The sequence below is a fragment of the Papio anubis genome, chromosome X (assembly GCF_008728515.1).
Source record: "Papio anubis isolate 15944 chromosome X, Panubis1.0, whole genome shotgun sequence".
Taxonomy (NCBI): Eukaryota; Metazoa; Chordata; class Mammalia; order Primates; family Cercopithecidae; genus Papio; species Papio anubis.
In genome coordinates, this window is record NC_044996.1 from 129817548 (window position 1) to 129837497 (window position 19950).

Below are 19950 nucleotides of genomic sequence, written 5' to 3' on the forward strand. Positions count from 1 at the left end.
CTAGGTTTTCAAGGTCAGTTCAAGCCCCTTCTCTGACACTCCCACCCTAAATAAAGCATCTTTCATCTGTTCTTACTCCTCAACACCTATTATCTCTGTTCCTAAGCTCCCCAATATGGTAGCACTGTCCCTGTGTGCTAGCCTAAATTGAGATGTACTATATAAATGTACAATACCAGGAACTTCGAAGGCTCAGTACAAAATAAATATTAAAATTTCATTTATAATTCTTATATTCATTTCATGTTAAAGTGATAATATTTTAGATATATTGGGTTAAATAAAATATATTAGTCAAATTAATTTGACCTGTTTACTTGTACTTTTTAAGATGCGGTTATTACAAAATATAGAATAACTCATATTTTTATTTTATTTTATTGAAGAGATGGGGTGTTGCTATGCTGCCCAGGCAGGTCTCAAACTCCTGGCCTCAAGCGATCCTCCCCCCTTGGCCTCCCAAAGTCCTGGGCTTACAGGCATGAGCCACTGTACCTGGCCTATTAGAAAATATAGAATGACCTATATGGCTCATATTTGTGGTTTACTTTATTTATCTACCAGAAAGCATTGCCTTATACCCTCATGTACTTTTTATCTGGTTCCTTGCTATGTACTGCCCTTTTTATGAGGGATGTCTACTTCCTCATGTTGCTGAAGACGACCCATGTAGGCCTTGGCCTTAATACAGTGATGGGTGTATACACTGGGACCCTCCATATGACTTGGTTGAGGATGATCGCAGAATCACAAATTGCCTTGTTAGAGCATCATCAGGGCTATAAAAGGCACTTGGATGCCGAGTCCATTAGCCACAGGATACCTCCCTGTGCAGTTATCAGCACAGGAGACTAAAGCTCGCATTTCCTGATGGTCAGTTCCAGGGCTATTTGTCAGTCTCAGGCAGCTGAAGATAACCCTGAGGCCATTAATGCAATTCTAAGTGGCTCTTAATCAGCTCATTTTTTTCTCAAGGTTACTTGCATGTTAATAAAGACAATCTAGGGGCATCCTGAGTCTATATTTCAGAATTCTTTGTGAAAACACTGCAAAAGAAGCTTTTTATTACTCTCCAGGCTTTATTGTATTCTTCAAAATTAATTGGAGAAATAATAGAATAACTTTCAAACACAGTACAGTTATGATATAGATTACTGCTGTCAAATAGAACTTTCTCTGATGATAGAAATGTCCAGTATATTAAGATCTAGGCATAGGTAGCTATAAAATTTTAATGAATTTAAATTTACATGTAAATACCCACATTGGGTTAGTGGCTACATTTTATACAGTGCTGGCTTCTTTAGTCCCTATTATCCTAACAGGTTTCTCTTTCTTCTACAAGTAAGGAGATCATGAATATTAAGAATCATTGGAATAACAAATCAGTATCATTTCCATTCTACCTGATATTCTTTATATTTCATTCAATTAAGAATTATTAAATGCACTTTCCTATGGTCTAAGATCTCATGCCTAAATCTTTTTATGTGACCATTAGACTAAATTTCACCAGATGATACCTAAGGGAAACTGATTTTATTTCCACATTGGATAAGAGGTATAGGCTTTTATCTTTATCTTATTATATTACAAGTCTCCAAAGTTAGGACTATCAACAGTTACTGTCTGCTACCTGAGATAACAGCAAACAGCAATCTGAGTTGACAGCTAAAGATTATCTGTGGAGAGCCTTGGGAGCAAAGATATGATGAGCACAGAGCACAGGGCTGACCTCAAATGCTGCTTTCCGAATTTGCCACAACCTCCTACTTCCATTCACTCCTTATTCTGCTTTGCCTCCTCTTAAAAGGGTCAGATTTAAACATCTGAGACAGGCACTGAGCCTATGATGATGATAACAATTGTAGTACTAGAAGTAGCTCCCAACACTGAGTCCTCACTATGTGACAGCACTAGCTAAGGACTTTGCACATGCAAACCAGAAATGAAATTCTAAGCTCCCCAATGGACTGAATGGATCCCCCCTACCCTGGCCAGGGGGATCCCAAAGAAACCTGAAGAACTAGTTCAGGCCAAGAGGGAAAGAGAGGTTGGGCATGCCTCATTATACTCCCTCCCTTTAGAGTTTAGGCACAACTGACCAGCATTAACACTCAAATAGAGATCATAAGACTGACATAGAATCTTTGTAGCAATAAAATACCTACCTCCAACCTGACCCTGGTATAGCATCACATGACAGATAGAAGGCTCTGAAAGAAATCAAAGTATTTTACCCCAAAATTTATTTATTTATGTATTTATTTATTTTTTGGGAGAGAGTTTCGCTCTTGTCTCCCAGGCTGGAGTGCAATGGCGTGATCTCAGCTCACCCGGAACCTCCGCCTCCTGGGTTCAAGTGATTCTTTTGCCTCAGTCTCCTGAGTAGCTGGGATTACAGGTGTGTGCCACCACACCTGGCTAATTTTTGTATTTTTAGTAGAGATGGGGTTTCACCATGTTGGCCAGGCTCATCTCAAACTCCTGACCTCAGGTGATCCACCTGCCTCGGCCTCCCAAAGTGCTGGGATTACAGGCGTGAGTCACTGCACCCAGCCTTATCCCAAAATATATTTCTTTGACACATTTTGAAATAGCCCTGCAAAGCCATCCCTTGTGGGATAAATGTGCATTCTGTAGAGAGCCCCTGTCCCTTTCCAGGTCTTTTCCTGATCCAGGAAAGATCTGACACCTTTTAAGGTCCCATAAGAGATGTTTTACCATTTAATCTCTCTAAACCTGCTAATGGGAGGCTTCATCTACATAACAAGAACCTTGGCTTCTACAATCCCCCTTATCTTAACTGAAGCATTTCTTTCAGTTGACTTCAACTCTTTAGGCAAAGCTTAACTTTTTCAACCAACTGCCAAACAGCCAAACAGAAAATCTTTGTTTTTTTGTCGCCTAGGCTGGAGTGCAGTGGCGCAATCTCGGCTCACTGCAAGCCCCGCCTCCCGGGTTCACGCCATTCTCCTGCCTCAGCCTCCTGAGTAGCTGGGACTACAGGCACCCACCACTGTGCCCAGCTAATTTTTTGTATTTTTAGTAGAGACGGGGTTCCACCGTGGTCTCGATCTCCTGACCTTGTGATCTGCCCGCCTCGGCCTCCCAAAGTGCTGGGATTACAGGCGTGAGCCACCGCGCCCAGCCAACAGAAAATCTTTGAATCCACTTACTTATGACCTGTAAGCCCCTGCTTAGAGATGTCCTACCTTTCCAGGCCAAACCAAGTGTTGACGAAAAGAGTCAAACTCTGTAAATATTTGAAGAGATTTATTCTGGGCCAAATATGGGTGACTGTGGCCCGTGACACAGCTCCCACATGGACCTGAGAACATGTGCCCAAGGTGCTCAGGGTACAGCTTGTTTTTATACATTTTAGAGAGGCATGAGACATCAATCAAATACATTTAAGAAATACACTGGCCGGGCGCGGTGGCTCAAGCCTGTAATCCCAGCACTTTGGGAGGCCGAGGTGGGTGGATCACGAGGTCAGGAGATCGAGACCATCCTGGCTAACACGGTGAAACCCCGTCTCTACTAAAAATACAAAAAACTAGCCGGGCGAGGTGGCGGGCGCCTGTAGTCCCAGCTACTCGGAGGCTGAGGCAGGAGAATGGCGTGAACCTGGGAGGCAGAGCTTGCAGTGAGCCGAGATCGCACCACTGCACTCCAGCCTGGGTGACACAGCGCGAGACTCCGTCTCAAAAAAAAAAAAAAAAAAAAAAAAAAAAAAAAAAGAAATACACTGGTTTGGTCCAGAAAGGCGGGACAGTTCAAAGCTGGGGTGGGGGTTGGGGGGGCTTCTAGGCTATAGGTAAATTTAAACATTTTCTGGTTGACAATTGGTTGAATTTGTCTAAAGACCTGGGATTGGTAGAAAGGGAATGGTTCGGGTTAAGAAAAAGATGTGGAGACCAAAGTTCTTTTGAAGTCTTATAGTGGCTGCCCTTAGAGACAATAGATGAGAAATATTTCCTATTCAGATCTTAGTTAATCTCTTTAGGATTGGGAGGGTCTGGAAAAAAAAGATCTAGCTATGTTAATAGAGATTCTTTACAGATACAATTTCCCCCCCACAAAGAACAGCTTTGCAGGGCAATTTCAAAATATGGCAAAGAAACATGTTTTGGGGTAAAATATTTTGATTTTCTTCTTTGTCTTGTAATGTTACGCCAAAGTCAGGTTGGAAAGTAAATCGTGATATATGGGTTAAATAAAACCCATCTGGTAACAATTTGTGATTTGTGGGGCATGACTCCCCAGACCCCTTAGATAGGAATTTGGGCAAGATAAAAAAAATCAGAGTTTCGCCCTCACAATATATACCTTACAGGTATTGATTTATGTCTTGCCTGTAACTTCTGTCTCCCCCATGCTGTAACCCAACCACCTTGGGCATGTGTTCTCAGGACCTCTTGAGGCTGTATCATGGGCCACGGTCACTCATATTTGGCTCAGAATGAACGTCTTCAAATATTTTAGAGTTTGGCTTTTTTCATCAACACATGTTATCTTTTCAAACCCTCAAGAATCTGGGGTCATTCTTGGTCACAAGTGTATACTGGCCTACTGTTGGGGTACCGAGCTGTGAGAAACAATGAGAACTGTCTTTACAATTGAGCAGATGAGGGTACAGAACATAGAAATAGGACCTGCTCAAAGGCCCAGAGCAGCAAAGACCACAATATTATTCTTGGGGCAAACAGGTTGGAACAGTGTAATATGCTACAAACAAAATCAAATGGTGACTGTCCCCTGTTTTTCCTAGTAACTTAGAAACAAGAACATGTCATCTGTTGTGGGAAATTCACTAAGTAAAGCTGCCCCTCCCAAAGCCACTACTGTTTGTTTTTTTTTGTCAGCATTAAAAGCAGCAAACTATCCTAACTACATAAGTATACCGGATTTGGATGTTTAATTTCAACTGTCAAAAAAAAAAAAAAAAAAACAGCAAAACTACTAATACTTTGCAATATAAACCCTAGACCACAAAGTGCCAGTGTTCAGAATAAGCCAGTCTCGGTAGGATGTGGCATATTTGTAGGAAACCACACCTAGCAACCAGAAATTTATTATGCCTCTGGCCCGTTTATTTGAAAAAGAACACAGTCAATGTTGAAGGAAACAAAATAAACTTACAGTGAAAATATATTTGTGGAGCAGTTTCAAGCCCTTGGATGTAGCTAGATTAGCACTACTAATTTACAAGCATTCCATTCTTACCCAGTCTTTTTATTATGTGCATATGGGGTCAAAGTGGAGACCTCAGTGCAACCCAACATTTGAAAACTCTGTGCCTGTGTTTTTTAAGTAACGGAAAACATGAAAAATTCCTCCTTAATGATAATACTTAGCCATTTCATATCTCCATTAACTCAAAGTTATCTGTCCACAAATACACACATTATCCTTTCCCATCCTCTCAACTGCCCTCTCCAGGGCAGTAACGCAGAGCATGTTTGGCAATCTGCAGACAGTTTTGGTTGTTATAGCTTCATGAGGGTGCTACTAGCAACTAGTAGGCAGAGGCCAGGAACGCTGTAAAGACCCTCCAGGACACAGGACAACCTCCCACAACACACAATGATCCATCCTCAATGTCCATCACGCCGCAGTGGAGAATCCCTGCTACATCCGGACATGGACAATGCCTTGTATTTCCAGAAGGGGAACGAGATGAGAGAGGTGTGAGGAAGACCATTTCCTGCCTCACTCAATCTTCCATCCTTACAGCAGAGCACACACTTGCAAACTGAACAGCTAGAATTAACTTTGTAATTCCTAACTCAGGACAGAATATTCCAGAACGTTGAAGCTAGTAAACTGCTTACAAACATTTACATGCAACTTCCAGAAACGTAAGGTTCCCAGAAATAATTTGTGGTTTGTGGATCAACCTTTGTTTAAAAGAAAAAAAAAAAAAAGACAATTGCTACCAAGAAATAATAAACAACGGGTTCCAAAATATTAAAAACTGGGATCTGTCTCTTGTCCAGTTTCTGCATGACATCATTTTAACATGCTAAAATTAGTCAAGAAAGAACATTCTACATTTACTTTCATGAATCAATAGAGAAACAGCTATTCTCACAGTTCATAAGGCATATAATCCTACACTGAAAAGCCAAAGAAGCATAGCTGCAAATGTTTAACATGTGTGATTATTATAAAGACAAGTATTTTTGCTCTTGCACACTTGCTCCCTCTTTTCTTTTTTTCTAAGAGATGAGATTTCGCTCTGTCACTCAGGCTGGAGCCCTTTTTGTTCTCTTTAAGGAAGTGGTGTACTCACAGGCTCGGTTCCGGGTTTTGTAAGTACAAGTATAGAGGCTGCAGGGCCTCGTTGGCATGAATCTCGGAATCTGGAACTTTCTCCACAGCAATTTGCCTGGAGATGCTTGAAGAATGACCCTTAGGCTGTTGATCACCACCATCTTAGCTTGAAATCTTGATCAGTTCCCAGTTAAGTTGCAGGAACCTAATAACCTAGAGGGATGAGGGCAGAGGAGGGAAAGCTATGAACAACAGAGACTTAAGATCATGGAGAAACCTCTAAGTAGGACAATATTCAGACTAGGAGTACACACCCTGAAGTGGAGGGAGGGAGGGCAGATGAGAGTTAACGGTTTATCCACTCTTGTTCCTCAAACTCATTGGTCCCCTCAGTGGAGGGCAGGGAGGGTCCTGAGGCCTGACTCACATGCTTTGCGTTTCCCTCAGGGTTGGCAAATATTAGAAGTCCAGAGAAAAGCTTCTCTTTAGCCACAAGAATGAAAAAACTGTTTACAGTACAGTACAGTTTCTTAAAATTAAAAAAAAAAAACAAAACATTGCTCCAGGAAATCCCAATTAATTATCCAGCATGGTATTTACATGTATGAAGAACCCCAACATTAAAGCTCCCTCCAGGCTGTCTGACTAAAAACAAACATCTGTATCTAGATTGCTTACAAAAACAAAACAAAACAAAACAAAACAAAACCCATGACAAATCCTGCCAAAATAGTCATGGGCAGTTTTGAAATCTGAGCTTAAATATAATCTATGACTCTTTGCCAATTTTTGGTGTAACACAATGGCCCTTGAACATGGGAAAACAAAGTTAATCCTGAATTCTCTCTCCACCTTTCACATGGTCACAGTCAAAGTCTCAGAAGATGATGCTTTCCAAGGTATTCACTATGGTGTTCTGAAATTATGGTAATATTAACTTTGAACACTTTCCCCACCACAGTACTGCTTCATCCATTTTCCCTGAAAACTATCCCTATTCCATTCTGAAATTCTGAAAAAAAAATCAATTTTTCTTGGTTACACATTCATTCCACTACCGATTTAGAAGTGTTTAGTCTGAGTACTTGAGACACATTCAAACAGCTGTTCAGGACACCATTTGTGCAACCATGACTGTGGTGTGGCTGCAAGGCCATGTGCTCTGGCCCTGCTAAGATCTCGGCCTCACATCCATTTGCACTCCTGCCTGCCCACCAGCTACGTGGGCTTCAGTTCTTCCAACTCCTTTCTTTCCCTCCGGCCTGTGCAGATGCTCTTTTTTGTATTTTTCATAGAGACAGGGTTTCACCATGATGGCCAGGCTGGTCTTGAACTCGTGACCTCAAGTGATCCTCCAACCTCAGCCTCCCAAAGTGCTGGGATTACAGCTGTGAGCCACTGCGTCTGGCTATCCCTGGTTAATTTTGTTTATTTTTTTTTAGAGATGGGGGGGTGGGTCTCACTATATTACCTGGGTTGGTCTCGAACTCCTGGATTCAAGCAATCCTCCTGCTTAAGGGCCTCGTAAAGTGCTGGGATTACAGGTGTGAGCTACTGCATCTGGCCAGGTTATAGTTTTATGTGTGTATTTGTGTATATACATTTTTGAAGGGAGTATGTATGTCAAAATGGACCTTATTTAAGAGATGCAAATGTTTGACTCAGGATTTAAAACATGGACTGGTAATAAACTTTCAAGGGATTATCTTGATAGTGCCTTGAGCTAAATAATAGTGATATAGGAGTTGAGAAGAAATTACTTAGGCAGATAGTGAGGGTACGGGAGTCCTCAGTAAGGTTTTCCTTTTAATAAAAAGCAGCCCCCAAATCATCTTCTTTTCTAACAAAGAGAAGCCTGTAAAATTGAGCTGCAGACATAGACAAGCAAGCTGGAAGCTTGCACAGGCGAATGCTGGCAGTTGTGCCAATAGAAAAATATTACCTAGGACTAGGCACTTTCAAAATGGCGGCTCCATCTTCTCTTTGCCAGCTAAGTGTACGGTAAGGAGCAGACAAGATGGCACTGGCCAAGTAGAAAGCCCCTTTGCAAAATAAGATTAGGGTGGGACGATCAGCCTTCCCACATGCTATGTAAATGTCACATCTGGTGGAACTAATCTGTGGCCCCTATGTAAATGAGACACCGCCTCCTCACGCCTGCCTATAAAATCTGCTGCAGTCCGCCACTTGTCCCTTTTTTGGACGCCTCTCTCACAAGAGAGAGAGTTGCTCTCCTCTCTCCTTTCTTCTGCCTATTAAACTTTCCTCTCCTTAACTCCATGTGTGTGTTCCAGTCATTAATCTTCTCGGGGTGAGACACCATACCCCAGAAAAAGAAGACGCGCATTAGCACCCTGTTTTCAAATAACTTCCTTAACTGAATTAACTGAGCAGACTTAAAAGAACAATAGGCCATTGGCAACTTCAATTTAGAATTTCACTCTGCTTTGTTTTTCTTAACAAAGAAAAACTTTATTACGGAAAACTTCAATTTTATACTAGTATAGTAAGAACACTATAATAAAACCACCTACGTACCTAATATTCCATTTCAACCATCTGTTCATGGCCAATCAAGTTTTATTTATACTTCTCCTACCCCCCCTGCTATTTTTCCTCCCCAGCTTATTTTGAAGCAAATTCCCAGACATCCTATCAATTTATCCCTCATTGTATTTTTGAAATCAAAGGACACTGATTTCATCTCCTCCTCAAACAATCAGCAGCAAGCCTAGCCACCTCCACCCATTCCCCTAAACTGCCTTTGAAAAACTCCTAACCTATGAGCTTTGGCGGAGATTATTTCACTACTAATTCCATCTCCCACATGGTGTGGCCGGCCTTGTGTCTACTTAAACTCTTTCTTTACTACAATGCTGAAACCACCTTTGCAAAATTATAACTGAGGAAATTATGACAGTGAATAAAATCAGACCTAATCAACTCCATCTTGCTTCTAACCTTTAAGCTATCCTTGTTCATTCCTGGATGTAGGCCGAACTAACTTTGGGAAGGAATTCAGTTCATGGCTTGACTCTGAAACAAAATTGATAGCAGCCCTTTCCCAAAAAGACCCCCTTCTTGCCTGGGGACGAGTCTGCCTTTGCAGGACTAACAACTTAGCTAGTGGTTAGAAATTACAGTTTAGGGGTTGTGCAGCCTCTGGCTCCAAGAGTTTGAACCTCCCCAAATTGCTCCTTGGGATAACATCACTATTGTAAAACCTAAGATCAATGCTTGAGATATTTTGCAGACCCTGCACTTGATGGATCAGCTGACACCACCCAGACCCATAATCTGGCTCAATCAGTTCTGCCATCCCACCCAGGAACAAAAGACAGCAAGAAAACCTCACTTCGACCCCCTATAATTCCATCTCCAACCTGAGCAATCAGCCCTCCCCACTTCTCAAGGCCTTACCCGCGAAATTATCTTTAAAAACTCTGATCCCTGGATGCTCGTGGAGACTGATTTGAGTAATAATAAAACTCCGGTCTCCCACACAGTGGGCTCTGTGTGAATTACTCTTTCTCCATTGCAATTCCCCTGTCTTGGTAAATGGATTCTGTCCAGGCAGCGGTTGCAATGCCATGGTCTTTCTTTGTGCAGCAGGTAGGAAGAATCCCTTGAGCGGTTACAGTAATATGAACTGAAATGGTTAAGATTAATGCTTAAAGTACACCCTTAAATTTATGCAAGAATCTAGAACCCAAGGAGCAGGAAAAATAGTTGCTCAGTTACACTATACAAGAAGTTCAGCCGGGTGCGGTGGCTCACGCCTGTAATCCCAGCACTTTGGGAGGCTAAGGCAGGTGGATCATAAGGTCAGGAGATCGAGACCATCCTGGCCAACCTGGAGAAACCCTGTCTCTACGAAAAATAGAAGATTAGCCAGGCATGGTGGCACATGCCTGTAGTCCCAGCTACTCAGGAGGCTGAGGCAGGAGAATCACTTGAATCCGGGAGGTGTAGGCTGCAGTGAGCTGAGATTGTGCCACTGCACTCCAGCCTGGGTGACAGAGCGAGACTCCGTCTCAAAAAAAAAAAAAAAAAAAAATTAAACAAAACAAAAGAACAAGAAGTTGACGCTTTCTGTGGCTTCAAATGGTGCAAGCTATGAAAACTCTCTGAAAAAGCTGCTAAGTGTTATATAAGTTATTATTAGTCAAATTGATTTTGTTAAAATGCTACCCATAAAAGGAGAAAGCTAAGAAAATAGTCATTTTGGATGACTTTTAATATCATTTTTTGTTTTCTTTTAAAGCCAATAAATATCCACAAGCAATTGCAACTAATCAGGATTCCCTCTGATAAAACTGATTTGACATTAAAATGAAATTTCAAAACCTTCTAAAAGATATAGGGAAACCTTGCGTTAACTGTGCTTCCTTTCCATTGATTTCCAGTCCTGAACTGAAGCAATGGTGAGCGATTATCTCATGTCGAGCACTGTGCTTGTATAAAGATGAAAAGATCATGCTCTTTCCCCATTCCCACAAGCTTGCAATCTACAAAGAAAACCTATTTAAACAAATACTTCTTTTTTGTTACCTTTTTAAAAATTGTGATAAAGCATACATAATAGTTATCATTTTAACCAGCTGTAAATGTACAAATTCAGTGGCATTAAATACATTCATAATGTTGTGCAATCACCACCATCTGCACCCAAAACTTTTTCATCATCCCCAACATAAACTATGTACTCACTAAAGAAGAACTTCTCCTCTACCCCTTATCCCCTGGCAATCTCTCTTTTACTTTATGTCTCTGTGTATTTATTTGCCTATTCTAGGTACCTCACATAAGTGGGATGGTAGAGCATTTGTCCTTCTGTCACTGGCTTATTTTACTTAGCATAATTAAACAGATACTTCTTTTCTTTTCTTTTCTTTTACTTGAGACAGAGTCTCACTCTGTCACCCAGGCTGAAGTGCAGTGGCGTGATCTCAGCTCACCGCAACCACCACCTCCCAGCTTCAAGCGATTCTCCTGCCTCAGCCTCCAGAGTAGCTGGGAATACAGGTCCCCGCCACCATGCCCGGCTAATTTCTGTATTTTTAGTAGAGACGGGGTTTCACCATGTTGGCCAGGCTGGTCTCGAACTCCTGACCTCAGGTGATCTGCCCGCGTTGGCCCCCCAAAGTGCTGGGATTACAGGCATGAGCCACCGTGCCTGGCCATAAACAAATATTTCTTAATCAAAGCTGGACACGATGACAGCCTTGATTTAGTGCAATGAGAATATATGGCCCAGGGGCTCTAAGTTTCAGGAAAGGGTGGCATCTGAAAAATGTATCGTAGGAGAGAGATAATTTAACAAGGAGGCAAACGCAGAGGGATGGACAGGGGAACCTTCCCCGATGATGAGGAGGTGGAAGGGGATGATTAGGCCCAAGGCCGAAGAAAACAATTAGAGTCAAAATGGGCAGAACCTTAGGTTTACTCAATAAACAATTCCAGTGTCAGGGGAATATGGGCAAACAAGTGGAAAAGGCCTCCTTCCTTGCTCACAATAGAGTTAGAATGAGACATAGTAATTTTGGGGAAGATGATGGCAAGTACAATGCAAAGTCAACAGAAAGGATGTGTGGGCTCTGCCTTCAAAGGGAAGGTTGTGATAAGACGAGGCCAAGGGCATGGCCGCCAGCCAGGAGAGCGGTACAAACAGATGAGTGAACACACACCAGGCCAAGGCACAGGGCCCTGCACAAGAGGTTGTTGGGGGTGGGGGTGGGGTCTGAGGCCTATTAGCATGGCACTCAGAGAAGTCTGGGAAATGACCCTTGACTCTGCTCCACAGAGAGCCATCCGGAAAGCACTGAGGCATGGCAAGCTGGGGCTGACGGCCAGGGCCATGGTCATGCCTTGAGGACTGCCCTGCATTCTGTAATCACACTGTCTGCACAACACCGAGGCTGGAGGCCAATGGCGCCTGGCCTAGAGGAAGTTTCTCCTGTACATCCAGACTGATTCTCTAGGGCTACGGGGCAGGAGGGCTCCAGAGGGCCAGACTTCACCCTCACCTTCACCCTCTCGATCATTCTCCTCCACACTCAGTGGTAGATTGCTTGTAGTGGTCCAAAAGTCTGAATCTCTATCTGTGCCCCAGAATGGTGCTGATCTCACTGCAGGGGACCCTGACTCTGAAGATTTTCTTTTTCTCCTTTAGACAAAACAAAAACAAAAACCCACAAACCTGAAACCGGTTTTTCTGAAAGAAAGCCAAGAGTATTTCTGAACTTCCCATCATTCCAAGTCTGCTATTAATATTTGTCAACACACTGGCCAAGCAGATGCCCTGGGGATGCAGTAGGAGGTGGGGCTAGATGAGGATTTGAGATTAATTTGGGGAATATGAACTTCCGAGAGACTGGAAGGCTTTTGGATATTATTCCATGGGTACAGGAGAAAGCAGTGATGGTTTCTGATGACTCTGATGATGGAGTACAGGATGGATGGGAGCAAGTGGAGCCAGGAAAGTCAGGGAGGAGGTGATTCCTTTAACCATCCTTCATTCAATCCATCACTCTTTTATTCTTTTTGTCATTAAGATATCAATTGAACATCTATGAAGTATGAAACATGGTTCTAGGTTCATTGGGGAACAGAACAAAGCTCTTACCCTCGTGGAGCTCACATTTTAGTAGGGGATACAGGTAATAAACAACAAATGTAATAAACAAGTCAGTTGTAGAGACAATTGGAATACGTCCAGTAAAAAGCGGAGCAGGGTAAGATGAATTTGGAGTGCCAATTGAGAGAGGGTGTTATATTTTTAAATGTATTGCTCACAGGAGGCCTCGTTAAGAAGATAAAATTCGAGCAAAGGATTGGAGGAGGTAGGGGATTAGTGACATGGCTATCTAAAGGAAGGACATTTCAGGCGTGGGGAACTGCCTGGGCAAAGATCCTGAAGTGGGCGTCTGTCTGGCATATTCAAGGGATAGTAAGGAGGCCAATATGGCAGGAGTAGAGTGAACCAGGAGGAAGGCAGTAGGAGATGAGGTTCACGGGTAATGGATGACAGATCAAGACTTCTGGGCTACTGCAAGGGTTCTTTCTCTAAGTTAGGGTTTCTCAGTCTTGGCACTATTGACAGTTTTGATCAGATGACTCTTGGTTGTGGGGGAATGTCATGTGCATTGTAGGGTGTTTAGCAGCATCGCTATTGGCTAGCATCCAATAGATGCCAGTTCCACCCTATACCAGAGTTGTTACAACAAAAAAATATCTACAGACATTGCCAGATGTCCCCTGGGGGAGGGGAATAGGATTACCAACAGGTTGAAAACCACTGCTCTAAGTAAAAAGGGAAGACAATGGAGGTTTCTGAGCAGAGCAGTAACATTTTACATTTACATACAGTAATTTACACTTTTAAAAGATCACTCAGGCAGGGCGTGGTGCCTCATGCCTGTAATTCCAGCACTTTGGGAGGCCGAGGCGGGAGAAGAAGATCACTGGAGGTCAGGAGTTCGCAACCAGCCTGGCCAACATGGTGAAATCACGACTCTACTAAAAATACAAAAGTTAGCCAAGTGTGGTGGTGCATGTCTGTAATCCCAGCTACTCGGGAGGTTGAGGCAGGAGAATCGCTTGAACTCGGGAGGTGGAGGTTGTAGTGAGCACTCCAGCCGGGCGTCAGAGTGACAGAGCGAGACTCCGTCTCAAAAAAAAAAAAAAAATCACAGCATGTCTTATTGAAAATTGCCTTGGGGAGTAGAGACCAGCAGGAACAGGAAAGAAGTAGGAAGTAGGAAAGAAGTAGGAAAACCCTTTAGGGATAATCCAAGGCTTGAACTAATCCAGAGATGTCACAGTGGACGTGGTAAGAAGTGGTTGGATTTTTGATATATCTTGAATATACAGCCCATAAGATGTGAAAGAAAGGAGTTAAGGATTACTGGAAGATTTTTGGTTTACACAACTGGAAAGATAAAGTTACCATAAACTGAGACAGGGGAGACAGTGGGAGAAACAGGTTTTCAGTGGGAAGTAAGTAGGTCAGGTTGAAGCATGTGGAGTTTGAAGTGAAACTCCAATAATCCGAGTGAGAGAATATGAAGCACTGAACTGGGCAACGACAGTCGAGTTGGACAGGGTACTTGGTATTCAAGAGACAGCCATTGTGATTTTTAAAATGTAGGGTCTGTCACTCAGTTAAAGGAGAATAAAAGGAGAACTGGAGGAAGACCTCATTTAATAGCTGGAGTGATGCTGGCAGTAGGACGAGGATGAATCCCTGTACAGAAAAATAGAACTTGTCAGGCTGGGCACAGTGGCTCACATCTGTAATCCCAGCACTTTGGGAGGCCGAGGCAGGTGGATCAAGAGGTCAGGAGTTCAAGACCAGCCTGGCCAAGATGGTGAAACGCCATCTCTACTAAAAATACAAAAATTAGCCGGGCGTGGTGGCAGGACCTGTACTCGGGAGGCTGAGGCAGAGAATTGCTTGAACCCAGGAGGTGGAGGTTGCAGTGAGCTGAGATAGTGCCACTGCACTCCAGCCTGGGCAACAGAGCGAGACTGTCTCAAAAAAAAAAAAAAAAAAAAAAAATAGAACCTGTCATGAGAAACGGGGAAGAGGTATTTTTTGTGGGGTCGTCCTTTTATTAAATTGGATGTTTTTTTTTTTTTAGGTGCAGAGGCTCACGCCTGTAATCCCAGCACGTTAGGAGGCCGAGGAGGGTGGATCACTTGATGGTGGGAGTCCCAGACCAGCCTGGCCAACATAGCAAAACCCCATCTCCACTAAAAATACAAAAATTAGCCGTGCATGGTGGTGCAAGCCTATAAGCCCATCTACTCGGGAGGCTGAGGCAGGAGAATCACTTGAACCCATGAGGCGGAGGTTGCAGTGAGCCAAGATTGCGCCACTGTACTCCAGGCTAGGTGACAGGGCAAAACTCTATCTCAAAAAAAAGAAAAAGAAGAAGAACGAGATGGGGTCTCTGTCACCCACGCTGGAGTACAGTGGCATGATCTTGGCTCACTGTACCCTCCGCCTCCCACGTTCAAGTGATCCTCCCACCTTAGCCTCCCAAGTAGCTGGGACCACAGGCGTACCACCACGTCCAGCTAATTTTTGTATTTTTGGTAGAGACAAAGTTTCACCATGTTGTCCAGGCTGGTCTCGAACTCCTGGCCTCAAACGATCCACCCACCTCAGCTTCCCGAAGTGCTGGGATTACAAGCGTACAGGCGTGAGCCATGGCGCTCAGCCCGCGCTAATCATATTGGATTTAAGGTGTCAATGGGACAGCTGAGAGGAAAGGTCTAGGAGAGAGTTGGCAACAGAGCTCTGGTGCTCAGGAGCGGTCAGGAAGCTACAGATAGAAAGAGAATCCCCTACTCCCAGCAGTTACAGGTGTATCAAGGGAGACTCACAAAAAGGAGCCATGAAGGATGCTGAGACTGAGAACGAACAGTCAAAGGCAATCAAGGAAGGAACAGAGCTTGGAAGGTCCAGGTGAGGAGGTTCCAGGAAAATCCAAGTAAACAGAAATTCAATTTAGCTAATACTAGATTGCAATACCTATAACAACACATGAGGTTATTTTTGTTCAGGCCTAAGGTCTATCCTCTCTGTTAAATTAAAAGTTATAGTTTATTAAGAGTTGGTTATTTAAACTTACTCACTGCATTCATAAAACCCAAGTTTGTGAAACCAAAAATAATGTTTAACCATCAAACACAGCACGTAACAATCAACTAATACCATACATTACTGTATTTCATGGAGAATCTGTCCATACTTAAGTTTGTCCATAAAGATGGGTCCCTGGGCTCGATGGACTACAGGGGAGCTTTCTGTGTTATATGCTCTTTGCCATTACTGAAGATTTATGTATATCCTCGGATTTTGCTAACCTGCCGCTTAGCTGTTTTCCAGACTTAGAAATGTGTAGAAACAAAGATTCTGAAAGCCCTCAATGAATCATTCATAAATCTTGTATTTATTAAACGACAAGTGGCTTGAACTCTGCCTGATTAAGCTATTCATATGTAGGCAAAACAGAAAAAAAAAGAATGTACTCTGACTAAAGGTTACAATTACATTGGAAAAAGTTCCTTCATTCTCAACAGATTGACCCTTCCTTTGATCACCTCCTGATTTCAAAAGGAAACAAGCCTTTTTGCAATTCCCAAATTAGAGATTATGTTGCAATATCTTGACTGAGAAAGCTCAGCTTCCCCCTCTCACCCACTTCTTCCCTGGGAGCATGATCCCAATGTGTGGTAGCCAAAGGTTTCAAAATATGTTTCTAATAATTGCCCAGTGCCACCAATGAGATGAAATGCATTTTCCCCTTTCCGTCAAATTTCCCAAATATTCATATTCATTCATTCACTCACACTTCACTCAACCTTTACTGCGTTCCAATTGTGAGTGGTTGCAGCTTTTTGCCTGGCTCCAGGGAGAAGAGGGCAGGTGTGTACAGGCACAGAGAACGGTGCCCTTGCTGCTTTTGGCATTTCAGTGAATTCCAACCCTGGTGCTGAGGTTAAAAAAAAAAATACCTGAGTAAAATATATTCCTAGAAAGCTTTATGGTTTTCCACTTCCAACATACCCAAGAAGAGTGGCCACTCCTGAGGGATGTGCAGGGACAATTCAAGGGTATGCTCTGGGGCAGCTTCTCTCACCACAGAAATAGGGCTACTTGTCTCCATACTCCAGCAAGACTTTTAAACACCAGAGTGATGGCCAGATTATCAGTAAAGGAAGAATGGGAAGCAGAAAGCAATGCGGTTTTCAGTGGTTAAGAGAGAACAAGTTCTTTTCAAACTAAGGTGTCCATATCAACTCCCCTTATCTCTCAAACTCTCCCGGTGAAAATATACCGGAGGGAAGGGCACTGACACCAATATTAACCAATTGCCACAAGCCTCAGGGCAGAAGCATTTAACATTGAATGCCACAAGAATCACGAAAACCAACACGGTTTGTATTTGGAGGTTCCTCTCCTTCAGCTTTAGGGCTGAGCACAAAACAAAAAGGCCAGAAGGAACTGCAGAGTGAAGAAGACTCAGATTTGCCCGCATGGCACAATTGTGATGCTGATCCCCTATCCTGGGGGTGGGTGGCTGTGTCTCTCCACAGCCCCTAGCATAGTGGGCGGTGCGGATACAATGCAGATCTGAGGGAGTCCCAGTTTACTGCGCCTCGGTTTCTGGAACCGCAACCTCAGATTTGTTGCCCTTACCCCCGTCTCTAGCTATTCACAGCAGGCTGGACTTTCTGGAGTTATTTGGATTCAACCAATCTTGGCAACCCTACCTACCAAGGAACTGCCCTCGCCCACCCCCTTTTCTCTGGAACAGCTATTATCGCGTCCTGTGCAAAGAACCTTAAAGGATGATAGCCGTTTGGTAACTCCCATAGTGGAGGAAGAGGGCTGAGGTGGGGGAGTTCGATACCCCATTAGGCCCCACTCAGTACTCCGGGGCGCCCTGCCGGGACCCAGACAATACTCGCAGGATCAACAGCTCTCCTAGCTCCGGAACCCGGTGCGCCGGGGCGGGGAGTGGTGGGAAGAATCTCGGCCCTGTCTGGATCGGCCTGCCCCTTGTCGCCCCACTCCTCTCGGCCACCCGTCCTTACCTGAGCGTCTCTCCAGATCACGAACCTAGCCGCTAGCTCGTCTCCGGGGATCCGCAGCCTGCACGCCAGCCCATCAGAGCTACGCCCCCTCACGCCCTGTTACGCCCCACATACCAGGGCCGCGCCCCTCAACCGAGGCCACGCCCCCACCTGGCAGATCCACGCCCCACTACATCCGCACGTACCGCCCTGGTCACGCCCGCCCAAACCGTGCCAGTCTCTGCTGTCCACCCTGGCCGCACCCCTTTAGCTACGGCCACGCCCCCACCCCCCTCTCCCTCCTGACCACGCCTCTACGCTCCGCCTGGGCTCGTCCCTCTAGCCTGGGCCACGCCTCTGAGCCCCGCTCTGGCCCCGCCCCCGAATCCCCCGCCGGACCAATCCTCCCTCCTCCTGCTCTCCGCTGGCCGCATTTGTGGATTGAAACTAGACCTGGGGCTTCAGAGCCTTATCTAAAAAGTGACTTTCCCTCGGTTCCTCCCATCTCCAAACACCAGGACTTTATGTGCTGGGAACAGGTGACTCAGTAGGGAAACAAACAATGAACGTGTCCTTTCCCGCTAGTTTTCATGTCTAATTTACCCGAGTTTCTTTAAGCCAGTTTTTATATCCTCTGAACTCGAACTGTGGACCCGTGTTCCTTCCAGCCCAATTTTCATATCCTCTAAAGCAGAACCGTGGATGTGTTCCTTCTAGCCTCTTAGCCGACCTTAAATGCTAGGCAGATGAGTGGAAAAAACAGAATTCCTCTACTTCCTGATGTCTCCTCCAGATGGCCTTTCCTAGGCACCCAGTGCCCCGTTGCTGCTGAGGGCCCGTGAAGACATCACCCCCACTTTGTGCTTTGAGATTACTCTGCTATCCTTCCCTCCATTTACAACTCTGGGTCCACGTGAAAAATGTGAAGAAGCTATAACCAGCTTTCTTCTCCTGTGTACATACATCTCTGACTCATTCATGCAAATTTCATTTATCGAGTACAAGCTCCCCTGACAAATAAGACAAACCTCAAGGAGCTTACAGTCTGAAGTTGCCCCAACTTGGGTTTGGATGAGAAAATTGGGGAAGATGTGGCAAAAGGTTAATAGGTGGAAAAGGAGTTGGTAATCTCAGGTCTTCTTGACCCCATTAGTAGGAACATTTTGGGGTAGTAAACATAGAAAGTCACTTTTATAGTATTTAGTACATTTCTTTACACAGTAAATTATCAATAAATCTTAACTGAATATCTACTCTTCCACATGTATAGAAAGATATAATTTGCCCCCTTTGTAGAAGTAAAATTTGCTACTTATATTGCTTCATATGCCAACAATAAAGATTTTATAATCACACAGTTCTTTTTTCTTCTCTTCCCACCCTCCCTTGCATTTCTGGCTTGAAGACAGTGAGAATATTCAAAATGTTGGGCTAGAAAGAACACAGATAAAAGAATAACTTTCAACAGAACACTTTCATTGTGCTCACCCTGACCCTGAGAACTCTGTCTCATTTATAAAATGTTTCAACTGTCAGTCATTTTTTTGCCTGAAAAATGAATTCACAGAAATTGGTCCAAATACAGCCTATATAAATTACTGAGTTGATCTTTATACAAGTAGTTCTACCTCACCTTCTTCCACAAATGATTTGAGCCAGCTTACTAAAATATAGACATTACCAGATTTAAAAAATAGGGGAAGGAACCAAGGAAAGGAGAGCTTAATGGAAGGAGAATGATATGGCCAATGATAAGATTAACATTTAAATTTGCACTCCATCAGATCCAGAACAGTTGTCAGAAGTAGGCCAGAAATTTCACCCTAACTAAGCTGTTGAATAACCATAGAAAAGAGGAAATAACAATCATTTTGAGGTTTTTACTGTTCATAAGATAAAAACTGGTTTTCTTTTTTTTTTTTTTTGAGACACAGTTTCGCACTTGTTGCCCAGGCTGGAGTGTAATGGTGCGATCTCAGTTCACTGCAACCTCTGGCCCTCGGGTTCAAGCGATTCTCCTGCCTCAGCCTCCCGAGTAGCTGGAATTACAGGCATGCACCACCACGCCCGGCTAATTTTGTATTT

The 19950-nt window shown here is 43.7% G+C and overlaps 1 protein-coding gene across 13 annotated transcripts in view; it reads right to left on the reverse strand.

Moving 5' to 3' along the window:
• CA5B (carbonic anhydrase 5B) overlaps positions 1–19950 on the reverse strand; it is a 110857-nt gene that overhangs the window by 27826 nt on the left and 63081 nt on the right. For 11 of the 13 annotated variants that reach the window (XM_017954103.3, XM_017954100.3, XM_017954098.3 and 8 more), the window contains one exon: positions 6299–6492. In XM_017954103.3, coding sequence (XP_017809592.2) covers positions 6299–6440 — 142 coding nt within the window. In that variant the 5' untranslated portion in view covers positions 6441–6492. Of the gene's footprint in view, positions 1–6298; positions 6493–16638; positions 16782–17886; positions 18020–19950 lie in introns of those variants that run through there. The other 2 variants (XM_017954102.3, XM_003917439.5) reach the window with 2 other exon arrangements.